The sequence below is a fragment of the Rutilus rutilus genome (genome assembly GCF_951802725.1).
Source record: "Rutilus rutilus genome assembly, chromosome: 10".
Lineage (NCBI taxonomy): Eukaryota > Metazoa > Chordata > Actinopteri > Cypriniformes > Leuciscidae > Rutilus > Rutilus rutilus.
The window spans coordinates 23,206,405-23,223,996 of NC_140215.1; the positions used below are offsets into that span (position 1 = coordinate 23,206,405).

A 17,592-nucleotide genomic window follows, 5' to 3' on the forward strand; every position below is an offset into this window, starting at 1 on the left:
CATGTTGAAAAAGTTTGGTACGAATAAAATAAATAGTTTAAGAAGAGTGGCAAAAAATTCAGAGGCTGATTTTGCAAAAAAATTCACATTCAGACCAAAATATCTGACTTCCTGATGGCCAGAGCTATTGAATGTAAATTAGAAAGTTGTCCGGCTTGATGAGAACAATATACAAACTATTTTTTCTTTACTGTAGTTAAAACTAACCCCCCCACTTTTGTCAAAAGCATGTTGAAAGTGACACACTTCCTGCTGCCAGTTGGTGGCGCTATAACTTTGACTCACAATAGCTACATCCATCTGATCGGCCTCTTACCACGAACACACTGCTGAAGTTTCATCAAGATCAGTTAATGTATGCAGAAGTTATTCCACTTCCGTGTTTCTCTTTTCTCGCCATAAATTCGATTCCTCGCCACGGCCAAACCGTTCGAGATATCAAAAATCCGTCCGCAATTTAGCATCCTCAAAGTCTTGACTACATGCACACCGAGTTTGAAGGGGACACGGTGAATTTTCTAGGAGGAGTATTTCACATTCCACAGCAAGCATTTTCCAAACAACCCATAATAGCCGACTTCCTGTTGGGCTGGCGTAAAACTTGACCGGGGTAAAGTTGTTCGGCCCGATGAGATCTATATGTGTACCGAGTTTCATATTAATTCATGCGAGCGTGTTTGATATATGGATCAAGTTTTAGAACCCCGTTCAAGGGGGCGCTGTTGAGCCCCCCAGCCACGCCCGGGTACCAGCTTCAGCCCGGCCCTGATGGCCGTGGGTTCTGACCTGTGTGCAAAGTTTCAAGAGTTTTTGAGCACGTTAAGGACCCCAAAAGCCCCTGAAACCTTGATTAACAATATAAAAGCAATAGTCAAATCCCCCCCTCCCCTCACACACACACAGACACAGAGAGAGGGAGAGAAAATTCTTCAGAAAATCCACATTCAAACCAAAATATCTCTCTTCCTGTTGGTCGGAGATGGTTCATGTAAATTAGAAAGTTGTCCGTCTTGATGAGAACAATACACATACCAAGTTTTGTGATTCTAGGAAAAACTAAGCCCCCATTTTTGACTAAAGGTGGCGCTACTGAGCCATTCCACCACGCCCATTTCTGAAACTTTGCACATGTCTACTGGCTAATAAATGTGATGTGTCTGTTGAGTTTCATGCAATTTCAAGTATGTTAAGAGTCTCAAAAGCATCAAAAAAGAATATTAAAGTTTGATGCGTTGCCACGGCAACAGTATCTAAGATATCAATAATCCTTTCACAGGTTTACATCTGCCGTGTGTCTACATTGTACACATAAAGTTTGAAGCAAATCGGGTAAAAATAAGACACTGATTTCAAAGCATTTTGAAAGTGATGTACTTCCTGCTGCCTGTTGGTGGCGCTATAACTTTGACTCACAATAGTCACATCTGTGCGATCGGCCTCTTACAACGAACACACTGCTGAAGTTTCATCAAGATCAGTTAATGTATGCAGAAGTTATAACACACTTCCTGTTTCATTTTTTGGCCATAAATTTGTTTCCTCGCCACGGCCAAACCGTTCGAGATATCAAAAATCCGTCCGCAATTTAGCATCCTCAATGTCTTGACTTCATGCACACCGAGTTTGGAGGCGAATCGATGAATTCCCTAGGAGGAGTACATTAAATTCCACAGCATGCGTTTCCAAACAACGCTAAATAGCCAACTTCCTGTTTGGCTGGCGTAAAACTTAGAGCACGAAAGTTGTTCGGCCCGATGAGATCTATATGTGTACCGAGTTTCATATTATTACATGCAAGCGTGTTTGATTTATGGACACGTGTTCGGATCCCGTTCCAGGGGGCGCTGTCGAGCCCCCCTGCCACGCCCGGGTACCAGCTTCAGTCCGGCCCTGATGGCCGCGGGTTCTGACGTGTGTGCAAAATTTCAAGAGTTTTCGAGCATGTTAAGAGCCCCAAAAGTGCCCGAAAGGTTGACAAAATAATAATAATAATAATAATAATAATAATAATAAATAATCCTACCGGAAACAATAGGGCCTTCGCCCTTTCAGGGCTTGGGCCCTAATAATAATCCTAACGAAAACAATAGGGCCTTCGCCCCTTCAGGGCTTGGGCCCTAATAATAATAATCCTACCGAAAACAATAGGGCCTTCGCCCTTTCAGGGCTTGGGCCCTAATAATAATAATCCTACCGAAAACAATAGGGCCTTCGCCCTTTCAGGGCTTGGGCCCTAATAATCCTACCGAAAACAATAGGGCCTTCGCCCTTTCAGGGCTTGGGCCCTAATAATCCTACCGAAAACAATAGGGCCTTCGCCCTTTCAGGGCTTGGGCCCTAATAATAATAATCCTACCGAAAACAATAGGGCCTTCGCCCTTTCAGGGCTTGGGCCCTAATAATACAAGTTATTATCAATACAATTATATTACAATTGTAATTATTATTATAATGTATCTATTATCATAAAAAAATATTATTATTGAGGATTAAAAGACAAGCCTCAGTATTAATAATATGTATTATGGTTGTTGTTATAATTAATAATTGTTCATAATATTATAATATATTCTATAATAATTAATATTATAATAATAATAATAGTTGTTATTATAATTATTTCAATAATTGTTATATTATAATTGTAATTATTGTTATTATTTAAAAAAACATTCTTTGAAAACAAGTTTAATATCTTATCAATGTTTGGTTCTCAAGTAAATTTATTTAGATTTTTTGTTTTTTTACTGGAAAACAAGGAAAAAAATCCTGCTTAATACAAATATTTTTTGCAGTATTCTTATCCCTCATTCCCTCTCCACCCTGGGAACATGTGGAAGATGTATTTTAATATGCATGTCTAAGTCTCAATTATCCTTATCCTTATTATTTTTTTTTTTTTTAAATTATCTTATAAAAGATTGATTCTAAAGTAAATCTATCTTGTTCAGACACTTTTTACTAGAAAACACAGAAAAGACTTTCTGCTATGTTCTTATCCCTCACTCCCTCTCCACATGGGAAGATGAGGAGGGAGTCCTCATTACCACCATCAACAATCACGGAGAACCTCTTGAAGAATTAGATCATGTCTGAATGTGATCTGGAATGAGAATGCTTCACATGAAAACCCCTCTTATTCTGATCTCCTTTAGAGCCAAATGAAAGCAAGGCTATTCTAATGTGGCAGACACACACACGCATTCTAATACACACACACACGCACCAAACGCCCAGGGCTTGCACGCATTAGGTAAAACCACAGCACCACCAGCATGGTATTGATCCTTCACACAGGCTGTTGCTCTTAAGGGAATTGATAAGTATCATTCTGAAAGAGAAGTAAACCTTGATGATTGTAATCGGGAGATATTATCATTGATTTTTCCGGCCCTTATTCCATTGTGTGCCAAATAAAGAAGCATTTCATTGCAAGGTGGCTCTCCTCTTTCCCTATCCGACTCCCGAGTTAATTCACATCCTCTCATTAAATAGTCCATACTGCTGTGGCCTTTTCACTGGAGGCATTATTGATATGCACCCTGCCCTGAGAGCCTACACACCCAGATTATCCAATAACAGGTTACTTTTCTGCAGTGCTGCATTTCCAGAATTTAATTAAAACTATAAATGAATAAGTCTAATAGGACCTGCATAAATCCTGTTGCACAGCCAAGGTCTCATTTAATTCCTTCCTGATCTCTTTAATACACGATTACACAGTGACTAAGAGGACCTGCATCCTGACGTGTTTTGAATTAGGCTGCATTTTACGGTGACAGAGTCATCTTTTACCTGCCACTGCATCTATAACAACTGATCACGTTTAAAATAGCACCATTGCACATTGGATGCTCTATAATAATGCCCAAAAATAGCATGCAAGATTTCATATTTGCATCTATCACATCTTTAGGCACAAACAATAAATTGTCCAATTCAAATCCAAAAGCCTGGACATGTCAATCTTATTAACAAACAGCTTTTTTTAAACAATCTCATATAAAATGGAGAAAAAATTAGTCAATGATAATCAAATACTTATTAAAATTACATTGTTGCAATTGGTCAAATTAGAATGAGCTGATTTAAATGACACATTTTGTAGCTCATCTAGCATGTCTTAATTAAATGTAACCTTGCATCAAATGATTGGCTCACAGTTATCACTGAACTTTTGTTTGCAAGTTGCATCAGAAAGAAGCATGCATGAACTTAAGGTTCAAACTCAAATAAAGGCGCTACAAGAAAGTTATTTCTGCTTTAAAAAAGCAGTAAATGAACACGCTGCCATCTAGTGGTCAACATCCCATCTCATCTGAGTTCAACATAGGTTTGAACTGTAAAATGCATGAAAAGTGTGGCTGCTTTCTTGCATTGCAGTGGATCCAAAACAAAAACAGTGTGTTCATTGAAAAAAGTTTGAGTAGGTAACATTCATTTTTAAAATACTTAACTTTAAAATTAAACAAGACCCCTGATGTCTTGTGAGGTCAATAAATCCCCGAATGCTTCAACAGTTATACCAACCACTAGACTTTACTTCATTTATGCATAAGCCACAAAAATAAGCCTGTTTCAAGGTTAGTTAAATCATGCCTCCGGTGTAAAAACAGCAGTAATCAGGATGGATTAATATCTCAAGCAGGCCCGGGGGTAGCGTGCATCTCTGAGCGTATCACCTGAGCTGTGCACTGACAGCAAGGGTCAGCCTCACCTCCAGAGACCCGCTCTGTGTCACCTTCAGCAAGCACTCAGCCATGTGTCTGATTTGGGCATCCAGCTGGCTACCCTGCCTGATCAGAGCGAGCTTCATACACCTCAAACAAGTCTCAGGGTCATCTGGAAGATCACTGAAAGAGTCCAGAGCAGAAAAAAAAAAATCTCAAAAATCTCAACAAGTCTTGCTTCATCTATAAGTCTTATCCTTTGAGTCTCCAATCAAATCTCAAGAAATAATGGAAAATCTGGGTCAAGTTACAATCTTGCTAGCAGCCACAAATTACATATTGGATTTCATTACACGTGACAGATTTGAGGGGAAAAAAATGAATATTGTACAAATGAGGCAAGCACACAAAATCAATAATTCAATAAATATGCTCAGCTGTGAATGGGTTTAAGGAATGAAGGCAATGCATGTCAATTTGTTCTCATTAGCACATCCCACTCCATATGAAATTAATTTGATTTAATTTTTGTTGAAGTAAATGCTGCAGCTTCATTTGTTTGTCATCTGGAGAATGATATGCCCAGAGAAAGCATGTCATTCAGTTGCCAATCTTACCAGCCTTCTACATGACGTGCACAACTCACATATCCTTATAAAGGCATTCACAATGCGGTCTTCAGGTCGCTGTCACATTGCATCAGGGTTTTTGTCCATAATTCCATTTAACAGCAACACGCTTTTTCTTTAACTACCGCATACTATTCAGCGGCATTCAGAGTTGAACAGAGAATGTGTAAATATATGTTTTAATGTAATGTAAAGAAATGCAAAAGTTCAATAAGAAATTAACTGAATTACATCTCAAATTGTTTGAAATTAAACTTGAAATGGTTCAATAGATCTTATGCACATATTCTAACCAGCCACTTTATCACACCTTTTGAACTGATCATTAATGCAAATATCTAATCAGCCAATCACATGACAGCCACTCTTTTAGCATGTAGACATGGTCAAGAAGATCTGCCAGAGGTCAGAGGAGAATGGCCAGACTGACTTGAACTGATAGAAAGGCATCCGTAACTCAAATAGCCACTTATTAAAACTGGTCGAGGTCTGTAGAAGAACAGCGCTGAATGCAGTTGAAACCTTGAAGCACATGGGATACAGCGCACTTTTGAAAGGCAGTGTGTGTATGGACAAAGGAATTATGATGCATTTACTCATTCATTTTGAAGTTACCTAGTGTACATTTAAAAAAAATAACAGAAAACAAACTGCAGTTTCTAGTCAGACAATTTTTATTAAAGGGAAAAGTCATTTTCAAAATCAGACATAAAAAAAAAAAAAAAGTTTTTTCTGTTCCGTTAAAATAATTGATAAAGTTAGTGAAAACCCACAATAACCTAAAAACAGATGTATATAACCCATGAAAATGTGGTTAAATCGTAGAATAAGGTCTTGGTATCAAAATTCTGAATAATCAATGATATTCTTAAGAGATCAATAAAGCAGACCATAACCACACACAGTCAAGTAAAAATGTCAGATTTCGTACAATAGGGTCCCGTGAGAGAGTGTCATGATATGCTCCTTAAATTACCAGCAGAACCCTCTTTTGGCATGTTTAAGACCTGAAACACTTAATGCACACAATTAAGTTGTTAAATCTGTATGATTTTGAGGACAGACTTGACGGGACCAACTCCAAACCCAGCAGCTGAAAGCAGTCCAAGTGAAACACTCAAGAGTCCATCTTCAGCAAAAGAGCACGCAATGTCAGACAGTCCGCAAACGTAGAGATAAAGTGCTTTTGTATTCACTCAATGATTGTGCTCAGAAAAACCCAATGTTAGTTTTTTAGAGCAATGTCAACACATCAGAGGCTGTTGATGATCTCAGAGCTTTTTCATCAGGACCCTGTGAGTGAAAGATTACCATCCAAACATATACTCCATTGCTTTCGATACAAAACTGTCATCCTTTTTTGGTGTCTGTTGATCTGACACAACCTATAAATCAGAACAAAACAAAAAGGAGGTATTTCACAAATTATGCTTTTAAAATGTTGTTCCTTACAGCACATTTCAGTTTCATCCAGTAACTAGCCATTTAAATAACATTTCTAAATCTAGATTATAATACGCCGAATATTATCATCATCATCATCATCTTACCCATTCCTGTCATTCAAAACCATATGAAAAATATTTTTTTGCAAATGGCTATTGAGATATTAAAACTGCAAGAACAAAGGCATAAAATAAAACAATTAAAATCACAAATATATTAGCTCATGTTCACCCAGGTGTGTGAAAACTACAAAATAGAAAGAGATGCACATTATTCCCAAATTACGTCAGGTTCTGCTGCCGACAGGGTGTTATTCAGACTTTCATTTTTATTGGCTACACTTTACAATAAGGTTCAATTTGTTAGCGTTAGTTAACTACATTAGTTAACATGAACTAACAATAACAAACACTTTAAGCATTTACTAATCTTAGGCTGTTCACACTGTCAGTACAAATCCGATTATTTGTGTATCTGATAGGAATCTGATATAAAATATTGACTGTCCACACAAGGGCTTTTCACACTTGAAGTAGTTGATCCTGGGTCATTCTAATCCTGGGTTATCTTGCTTCACGTTTCACACTGCTAATAACTTACCCATGATTAACATTTAATCCTGGGTATTTATAAAATAGACGTTTCACATTAGCCGCATTTCATTTACCCTTCAAATTGCGCAAATTGAAATTGCGAATTGAAAATACGCCCAATGGAAACACGCATTTTTTTTACAAAAACTCCCATTATCGAAAAAATATATATTACGCTCGCATGAGGTGGTTTTTCAGTCAATTCGAAAAAGAAATATTTCGCAAAACTGCAACGGAAAGGTCACACGCATTTCCAGGTCACCTGACATAGATAACGCGGTATGTTTGGACAGAAGACGAGAGAGTTCTTTATTAAATTCATAAAAGACGAAAGAATAATGGATTCTAAACGCAAATAAATGCCACAATCAAGACCCCGAAGCAGATATGAGGGAGAAACACCCAGAAGCACCTCATACGAGCCTCTCACAAGTATAAAGTTTTAGTCGCATACATCGGTTAATGGAAACGCCGTCATTTCGCAATAGTTTTTTCTCGACATTTAGAAAATCTGTAATGGAAGCGCGCCTATTGTGCATTCCTAAACCCTGGGTTAATGTTCTTGTTTGCATATTTGTGGAGTCAGTGTCATTGATTGGATGAATGCAGCAAACAACCTGTTTACATAAAAGCTCTAGCATTGCGCATCCAACTGTACTATCGAGTTTATGGATATTACGGACTATAAAAGGTAAGAATGAAACGGTCTCTTCACTCAAGTTGTCGCGTTTTCTGTCAGCATTTGACATTTTTCCTCTCAAACGCTGAATTTACAGTTTATATAATGTGCAGTGATTCCGTGACTGTAGGCCTCCAAAGCATGATGATGTGTTGGTAAGGATATGCCTAAAACAACAAATGTTGTCTTATTTACAACATGACAATGTGTAGCCGCCGCACTGGGCTACTACGTCTTCTGATGCAGCGGCAGAAATTCTAAATCTCAATTATATTGTAATTTTCTGCTCGACCGGCACTTTGCAACATCACAGTCTTGTTTCTGCAGTGACTTTCAGCATGTTTCCTATAACAACGGCAAGAGCAGTCAGACTGAATCATTTCCAGAAATGCGATTTGAACAGGATTTCAAATCACATGAATGTAGCTCAAAACAGATTTGTAAAAAAATTATAATTCATGGTCATTACATGCTTGTTTAAATTAAATTATGCATCAAGAGTAAATTAAATTGCACAGAAAACTTAAACCACAGCAGTAGATTGCACCAATAGATTCAATTGAAACATCAGCATTTAATTCTTCCTCTAATAAAAAAAAAAAAAAGTTATGGCAAATATAGGATTTCGGCTTACTAGATGATCTGCATATATACAGGGCATAAAATTTGGCACGAGGTTGCAGGTGTTTACAATATTTATAACTCCTGCAAGTAGCACGTTCATAATGTGGGGAACTCCCATTCCCATTTATTTACTTGAACATAGGAGAGACTACGATCTGCACTGCCACACCTCTCCCTCGCACGTGTCCTGCAGCAGTGGGCAGCTCATTGAGTTTAGTATGTGAAAAAGTTTGTTGGGGACATTCTAAAATGCTTAATGTGGAAAAAAGCTTACCATGGATAAATGTACTGACATTGGAGGATCAAATTCAGTATGCACCTATTGGATAACCCATGCACGTTATACTGCATCTCTGTCAGTGCGATGCAATAAAACTACAACTCATTTATAAACAGTTTTTTTTTTTTTAATCCATTTCATACAATCAGCAAAAAAAAAAAAAAAAAATATTCTTTGTACTGTTCTGAACATTGATATTTTATGTACAACAATACTTCGCTCAGTGTTAAGGCCTTACTAAGGATTTTAAATCCTTAGTGATGAGTGTACTTAGTTACTTTCATCTTTACATTTGTAATAGCATTTTCCTATTGTTTTGGAAGTACATTTGGGATACGTTTCATCAGTGATAAGTGATTTATTTTTTAAAAGACAATATTAAAACTGTTGATGGATCTAGATATTCTTCATTCTTTCTGAAAAACAGCAAAAGAGAATGTCAATTACAGTATTTTCTACATTTAAAAATAGTAGTGTAAAGTGTTTATTATAAGGGGGTAGAATCCACAGCTCAGTACTCACTACTCATGAGTACTTTTACTCAAATAGTTTTTTTTCTTTTGCTCAACCAATACTTTCAAAAAAATGTAGTCTGAGTACTTTTACTTTTTCAATACTCTTCCCAGCCCTGCTGTTAATATTATTTAATGGACCTGAGCTAACAAACTAACAATGAACAGTTAACTAACATTAACAAGATGAATAAATACTGTTACAAATAGGGATGTGCCCATGCCGAATACCATATTTGGAAAGGCACGGATAACGGCTTGAAAACGACTAACAAATTATACCGAATAATAGAAAAAATATATCGGCAGACACAGTCACTCCTCATGTTTGTTGGATAACAGGACGCGCGTTCACGGAGATGGATGCTGGTGTATGACGTAGCGTAGGAAGCGTCGTGACGTAGAACGAACGTAGAGTTTTGTTTTGCTCTGCTCTCTGGCTGCGCTGTCACGTTCGTTCTACGTCGACCGCTACCGGAAGCCAGTTATTTTTGTTTATAAAGTTTTAAATATGTATATTTTTACGACAAAACCGCACGGATTACCCTCAGAGGGCCTTCGTTTATCCCCCTGGAGCCGGATGGATTACTTTTGTCAAGGATGCATGCACATTTTGGGACTTGAAGGAGGTGGACCCCATAGCTTCACATTATAACCACTGAAAGATCTAAGACATTTTCTAAAATAACTGAAAATGTGTTCGTCTGAAAAAAGATTGACATATACATCTCGAACGGCTTGAGGGTGAGTAAATCATGGGTTAAATATCATTTTTGGCCGAACTATCCCTTTAAAGTGAAACATAAAGAAGCCTATCATGAGGCACATGATAAAGCAGCCTAAAGAAAACAGAGCTCCATCACAGCCCACAATCAAACAAGTGTTTGATAAGACCACAAAGTGGACCACAGACAATAAAAGATCAAAGGAGCTGGACAAGTTGATCATGGAAATGATCGCAACTGAGATCCTGCCTTATGCAATTGTGGAGGGTGCTGGTTTTAAAAGATTACTAGCCAAGGCAGAACCCAGGTACCCTTTGAAAAGTGAGAAGTATTTCCGCTAATGGACCAAATCCACTCAAAAGTTGTAACCCAAATAAAGCAACTTCTCTCTGCAGAAAATGCAGGAAACAGCATTGCCTTTATGACTGACTGTTGGTCTGGATATACTGAAGCCCCCATAAGCTTGACTGCTCATTTCATCGACAGGAACTAGAATAGGGTCCAAATTGTGTTGAATGTGAAGGCCATGTCTGGGTCCCACAGAGGGGAATACATCAGGCAGATCTTCCTGACCATGCTTAAGGAATGGAACATCAACGCACAGCGTGTCCTCCTGGTGCTAAGGGACAGTGGCGCGAAGATGGGACAGTGGCGCGAAGATGGTAAAAGGCATGAGACTTGTGGAGATGCCTGACCTGAGCTGCAGTGCCCATACACTTCAGCTGATCATTAATGATGGCCTCAGCTCCCAAAGGGTGGTGGGGGACATACTGGCCAAACTAAAAAGAATAGCCACCCACTTTAACCACTCAATTATTGCACAGCAACGGCTCTCTGTAATTCAGAAGGAGATTGGTGTCCCTCAGCATTCCATACTCCAGGCTGTGCCAACCAGGTGGAACTCCACACTACACATGCTCCTGAGGATGCTGGAGCAAAAGAGCAATCACAGCCAATTCAAGTGACCATGGGCAGTTCACTTGTCCAACTGCGGACGAGTGGGATGTGGCAGCCAACCTGGCAGAGACCCTGACACCATTGGAGGAGGTAACACAGGAAATGAGCAAAGCAGACTCCTCTGCCTCCTGCATTATACCACGTGTAGCGGTGCTGAGGTGTCTGCTGGAGTCACAGGGACCCACCAGTAAAGGAATCCAGACTCTGAGGAAAACTATGCTGGAGAGCCTGGAGAAAAGGTTTACCAAACTAGTAAAAGAGTCAAAAGAGGTGGTGCTTGCATGCCTGCTCCACCCACGCTACAAGGACAAGGAGTGGCCCTTGTCACCAGAGACACTAACCCAAGCCAAAGCCTGGATGAGGGAAGAGGCAGAGAAGACTCCACCAGACCCAACACCAGCAGATAGCACCAGTAATGAGGGAGACCCCAAAAGGCAGAGAGTGGAGGACCAGGCCCACAGTCTTCTAGACAGTCTGTATGACACCATGCTCACTTCAACCAGTCATGCACAGGCACCTGAGGGGATCCTTGAAGAGCTCGAGAGGTACATGATGGAGCCAGTCAGACAGAAAAAGAGGCAACCCATTGGAGTGGTGGAAGCACAACACTAGCCGGTTCAAGAGGCTATCAGGCCAGGCTAGGAGATACCTCTCCTGTCCACCCTCCTCTGTGCCAAGAGAGGGTGTTCAGCACTATTAGCAACATTTATGAAGAGAAGCAAAGCTCCCTCAAAGGAGAGAATGCAGAAAAGCTGTGCTTTCTGCATTATAACCTGCCTCTGTTGGATTGGCAGTTTGAAGGACTGTAGGACCGAAGGGGACTTGTGAAAAAAAAAAAAAGTGTTATGTTTATTCAATTGTTCATTTACATAGGCTTGCCCCACACAACACATCACCAAATTCTTTGCAGTTAAAGTTTATTTATTTATATTTCATTATTAGTATTTATTAATTTTAGAGAAAAGCTGTGCTTCCTGCATAAACCTGCCCCTGTTGGATTGGCAGTAGCTTGCTTGCCCAACACAGTTACCTTTTATTTTCTTAATTCAAGTTATATATATTTTGTATGTTTTTGTAAGTTATTTATAATAAGAAGAAGTAAAGTTTACTGTTCAGCGCACTGATGTCAGACTTGTTTTGGATAATAAAGTTTGTTAAATTGGTAAATAATAATAATAATAATAATAATAATAATAATAACCACATTTGAGTGATCATTGCAAAAAATGTGTTTATGTATATATATTCTGTTTATGTATATACTGTATTCTATATACAGTACCAGTCAAAAGTTTGAACACACAAATGGGAAAGTGTGTCCAAACTTTTGACTGGTACTGTACTATAATATACACATCTTTTTTTACTCCCTAATATCGGTATTGGCCCCCAAAAATCCATATTGGTCGGGCTCTAATTATTACAGTTACAAATATTGTCTCCGCTGCACACCCCTAGTAACAAATGTACTGCTCATTTGTAGTTGATATTAGTTAATGCATTAACTAATGTTAACTAATGAGACCTTACTGTAAAGTACATTCACATTTTACAGTTATGCATTTGGCAGATGCTTTTATCCAAAGCGACTTACATTACATTTCAAGGTACACATCTGCATTCTTATCAGTTCTTGCATGAATCGAACCCTCTACACTCTACTGTTTGAGCAACAGAAAAGCCATGGTAAAATGTAACCATTTTATTAATATTTATGCCCAAATTAATTTACAAACCTTAATTTTAGTAAAAACTTTTTGAGTTACTCTGAGTAGTTTAATAATATGCTCCTTTGCTCCCAAATGCAATAAACTGCTCCTCTTTCCACAAAACCCTTGTATTATTAAATGCATTTATTTTCTTAAAAGCTGCTTTTGATAGATTTACATTAATGAATTTGTATTCTATACGAACTATACCTGGTAGTCACTGCTGGATGCTTTGTAAGCCGCACTGAGGGGTCTCATGACAGATCGGGGAGTTGATACAGGGTGACTGGGGGTCCCATGAGCCTTCACCGGGGGCGTGAACACAGAACTGGAAGTACTGCCCTTGTCTGAGGTTTCCATTACACACTGCCAAAAAAATACAACATAACATTATTACTGTTACAATTATTACATGGAGGGACACTTCCATCCACTGCTAATTTTCATGAGGAAATTATTTCTTGTCTGCTTCTACCTTATCAATACATGGTTTGACACCAATCATAATGGCTTCTCCAAATATCTTTCCATCTTTACTGAGAGCTTTCCGTGCCTGCAGTTTAGACTGATACTGAACATGCATCCAGTTTCCAGTATTAGACATCTGTAAATGAAAAGAAAGATACATTTTTACAGATTACAATCAAATATAAACCAAACTGCAATGATGAAACCTGGCCTGTACTTACTACATGTTTTAATATGTTTCCATACTGTGCAAACTGTAAAAGGATGTATGAAGCAGATGCTGGAGGGAACCTGTGAACAAACAAACAAGAATTGTATACCACATGTAGACAACAACGATGCCATAAACCCTGACATCATATTTGTGCTAGGATGAATTACTTAATAGTACTATGAAAAAAAGAAGAAAAAGATTTAAACCTTAAAATTTATAAAAAAAAAATATAAAAATATTTTTAAACCCACACACCCAAACACTGTGACCCAGGTGTCATCTAGCTGGTCGTCAGAAGACAGAGCATCTCCTTGTGTGAAGAACGGATCTACTTGAGCTGGGGAAAGTGTTGTTTTCATCTGCTGCCCCACAGGACTAAACAAACTAGAGACTATAAAACAAGAAAGTCACTAAGAATCTATTTTTTTTTTGCAGGGAACTTCATTTAATTCATTTAATCAAATTACATATGATGTTTACCTGTTCCTGGTGTCCCTGGTAGACCAGACAATGGGGTGTGCACTCCAGCAAATGGCTGTGAAAGTAAAATATCAAGCTAAGGAAAAACTCTGCTTAACAAAATGTTTTCAATCCCTTCTCAGTGTGTAATTGCTAAATCTGTGCAATTAATATTAAAAACATTCGGTCTTATATACTAACCGTGCATATTTGTGTGTGAAATCAGTGTACGAATGTTTTTACGGAAAAAAAATATATTATTCACAAATAACTTTCGTACTGAAATTTAGTTTAAGTTTATGAGGGAAAAAACAAACTACACATGTGAAAATCACATACTCTGGATGGCCTTATAACCGTATTACTGTTAAGATGACATTTAAACTACCTTGTAACCAAACACAGGCAGGCGGGCTTTAGCCTATCATTACTATGTGGGGAGTCTCAAGAGAAGCCAGTTTATCCCAGCGGGCTATATTTTTCTACTGATATATAAAATCAGGTACATTTAGAAATATAGCGGGTGAAATATATATGTATATTACGATGTTATGATTAACTATATGTTTTTCTCCACTGACGTTCTAAGTTATTCAAAGTGTTTCTAAGGATGCTGATTTTTAGAAGGCAGCAGTCTGACTCTGAGATGCTGAATTGGAACATGGTTTGTGTAACGTTAGCAACAAATTATATTAGCTGTTTGATAATGTAGTCAAGCAAAAAGCTAATCATATTAATTACTGTTATGTGTCGGACGTTGTAGAGAGCGATAAATAAAACGCATTATCATTCTGAAACATCGACTAGTAGACGAGCCTGTATAATTAACTCTTCCACTTCTACTTCTGAATCAGTTTCTGGTTCAAACATATATGGCTGAATTAAACCAGGATTTCCACTTGCCATTGTGTAGGCTAGCGTTTACTACAGTAAAGTTGACAGAGTGATCAGGTATTCTGAGCTCCTGTGAATGGGTGAAGGCGGGGCAAATTTGCTAATTAATTAACATTAGAACGATGTTAAGAACAAGTTCATGTGCAATGCATATGCACGTGTTGTGAATTAGGAGTGAACTTATGAGTTTTCCTGTACATATAAATAATCCATGCAATTATTAGTGAATCCAACCCAGTATCTTTTAACTACCAAATTTCTTAAATAACATTTTCAAATTGTCACGATATATCTGATTAGGGCTTATTTATTTTCAATATTGTTCATTCAATAATTAAATTCCTATAGCTAATACTATATCAGTACTCTCTACCGACTTTGAAAGTCATAAATTTTTTATTTGTATATTTACTCAATTAAAGGGGTGGTATAATGCCCTTTTCACAAGATGTAAAATAAATCTCTGATGTCCCCAGAGTGAGTATGTGAAGTTTTAGCTCAAAATACCCCACAGATATTTTTATACAGCATGTTAAAGTTGTCACTTTTTGAGGGTGAGCAAAAACGCACCATTTCCGTGTCTATCCCTTTAAATGCAAATGAGCTGCTGCTCCCAGCACAGAGGGCGGAGCTTCAACAGCTTGTGTTCTTTTACCTCACACTGCACTGAAAATTTCAAAAACTTTTAGCCTTTTATGTTCAAACCAGAGTCAGAAAGAGAGAGAGACTCAAGAAGTGACAACATGTAGACAACATTTCTGAATGGTTAGTTGGTGAATTTATGTGTATGTGTAATTATCTTCTAGTCATTGATTAGCATATTCTGTCTTAATCTATAAACCGTGTCCCGGGGGCGGAGTTTATGTAAATTTTAGGGTTAGTGATGTCACTAACCCGAGAGGAATGTTGTGTGGTCCCTACCAGCCGTTTGTTGTAGTCCTTAAAAAACAACGTCATAACTTTGCAGATGTTGTTTATGCTCAAACAGCAACATTACACACTAACTAAAGTTAGAAAAGTGAAATCAATCAACCACCCCTTTAAAAATATATATGTAGGATAAAAACATTTGAATGTCTCTCCATGTTCTTCTATAAGGACATGTGCTGCAGACTTAAATTAAAATCTGTAAGTTTGTATGCACTTCTCACTTGTTTGCGAGCAGCAAGAGGTGACATTCCCACACAGGAACCGTTGAGGTCATCGTAGATGCTTCTGACTGGAGGGGCTCCACTCTTGTCTTTAGGTGTTGGGACCACTGGCTGTGGAGGAGACCCACCTGATGGAAGAGAGGATCAAATCTCTAACCAAGTAACTTCTATGCCATGTATAAAAGGGGAGCAGGAATTCCTTATGGTATTAGCAAAACACAACGAAGAATAATAGGTGTTTACCAGCCAGAAGAGGAGACCTAGTTTCTGCCCCACCTCCTGTCAACCCAAAAGACCTGGGTTGAGGTGTGACAGGAGCAGGCAGGTCTCCCATCAGAAACCCAGGTAAAAACTGAGCACCAGGCTTGGGGGAGGTTGGGGAGCCAAGTGTCATTGGTTCAATACCTGTTATGAGACATCAGAAAGTGTTTAAAAAAAAACTTCCTGCAAACTACTAGGCTACGTTATCTAGAACCCACATTTGCAAGTAACTGCAAAATGTGGAAAATCGAGCACATAAACAAATAAACGCAAATCACTCAAGAGGTACTTTCAAAGGCTTGTAACTTTACAACAAATATGAAATACCCGCATATACAGATATCGCATTAGTTGTTATAATGCTGATAAAACACATGACTTTAGCTGATCATATTAGCACAGCCACAATTGCGCACGTTTCTACAAACGTATCAAAGACATCAACATACAAACACAGGACTCGTGTAAAGCATGAAAACTTACTCTGGATATCCATACCGGGTCACTAACACGGCCGCCTCGGACAAAAGATTAGCCCTGCTTTACCAGATAAAAAAAGGAGTGCAACTATTTTTTTGAACCACACGGAACGGAAGTTGCGCGCGTTCAAATCAGCCGACACCAACTTCCGCTTTCACGAGACCAGCGCGCGCCCCTGCAGGCAAAGAAGTGAAACTTATTTTTTGTTTCGCACTTTTAAAAATAAAATGAAGACCTGTTTTAAATGTAACTCTCTTTTGTCACTGTATTAATTTGTATCTCATTTTGTCTTAATTTTATGCGTGTATATGTTATGTTGTAAACACAGATAAAACGACGAACCTGTGTATTCAAATTGTATTACTGAATTTAAAATGTTCAGGTAAAATGTTCTTACACTAACTCATCTGTAGGTGACACTGTTGTTCCACAGAGGCTAGTTATGCATGCATTTCATTTAATACAATATAGTAGATGTTGATATAATTTCTTGGGCGAGAGGTAATAAACTGAATAAATGGTAATGAATTAATGTTATGCTAATTTTGTTGAAGTTTCTGACATAGGCTAAGGATGATACAGAGTTGTGTTGTATGATGGTTTGGTAAAAAAAAATCTCATAAAGATCAATTAGCGTATTCAGTTACTACTTAATCGATGATTAACATGGTTTATATGATTTAAAAAAAAAAAAAAAACCTTCAATGATCTGGAGACCTGCTATAGTAGGCTATATTCTGATCAGCGCACATCATTGGACTATATCCTTTCCAAAGACGTGTGTGCAGTAAACAATAAAATGGATTTGAAAGCAGTGCTACGTATTCATTAGTGCTCAGTG

General features: G+C 38.1%; 1 protein-coding gene across 2 annotated transcripts; it reads right to left on the reverse strand.

The window, feature by feature from the left end:
• Nucleotides 1-5,950: 5,950 nt before the first annotated feature.
• nup35 (nucleoporin 35) lies at nucleotides 5,951-16,909 on the reverse strand. Of its 2 annotated transcripts, none has more exons than XM_084422436.1 (9): nucleotides 16,755-16,909; nucleotides 16,254-16,415; nucleotides 16,011-16,138; nucleotides 13,987-14,041; nucleotides 13,762-13,897; nucleotides 13,514-13,583; nucleotides 13,300-13,428; nucleotides 13,035-13,190; nucleotides 5,951-6,684 (listed from the first exon to the last, which is right to left on the reverse strand). In XM_084422436.1, the coding sequence occupies exons 1-9, from the start codon at nucleotides 16,765-16,767 to the stop codon at nucleotides 6,607-6,609; spliced, it is 927 nt and encodes a 308-aa protein (XP_084278562.1). In that variant the 5' UTR covers nucleotides 16,768-16,909; the 3' UTR covers nucleotides 5,951-6,606. The 2 variants fall into 2 exon arrangements, with proteins under 2 accessions (XP_084278562.1, XP_084278563.1); XM_084422437.1 differs by lacking the exon at nucleotides 5,951-6,684 and adding an exon at nucleotides 9,213-9,337 and having other exon boundaries at nucleotides 16,755-16,887.
• Nucleotides 16,910-17,592: the final 683 nt, after the last annotated feature.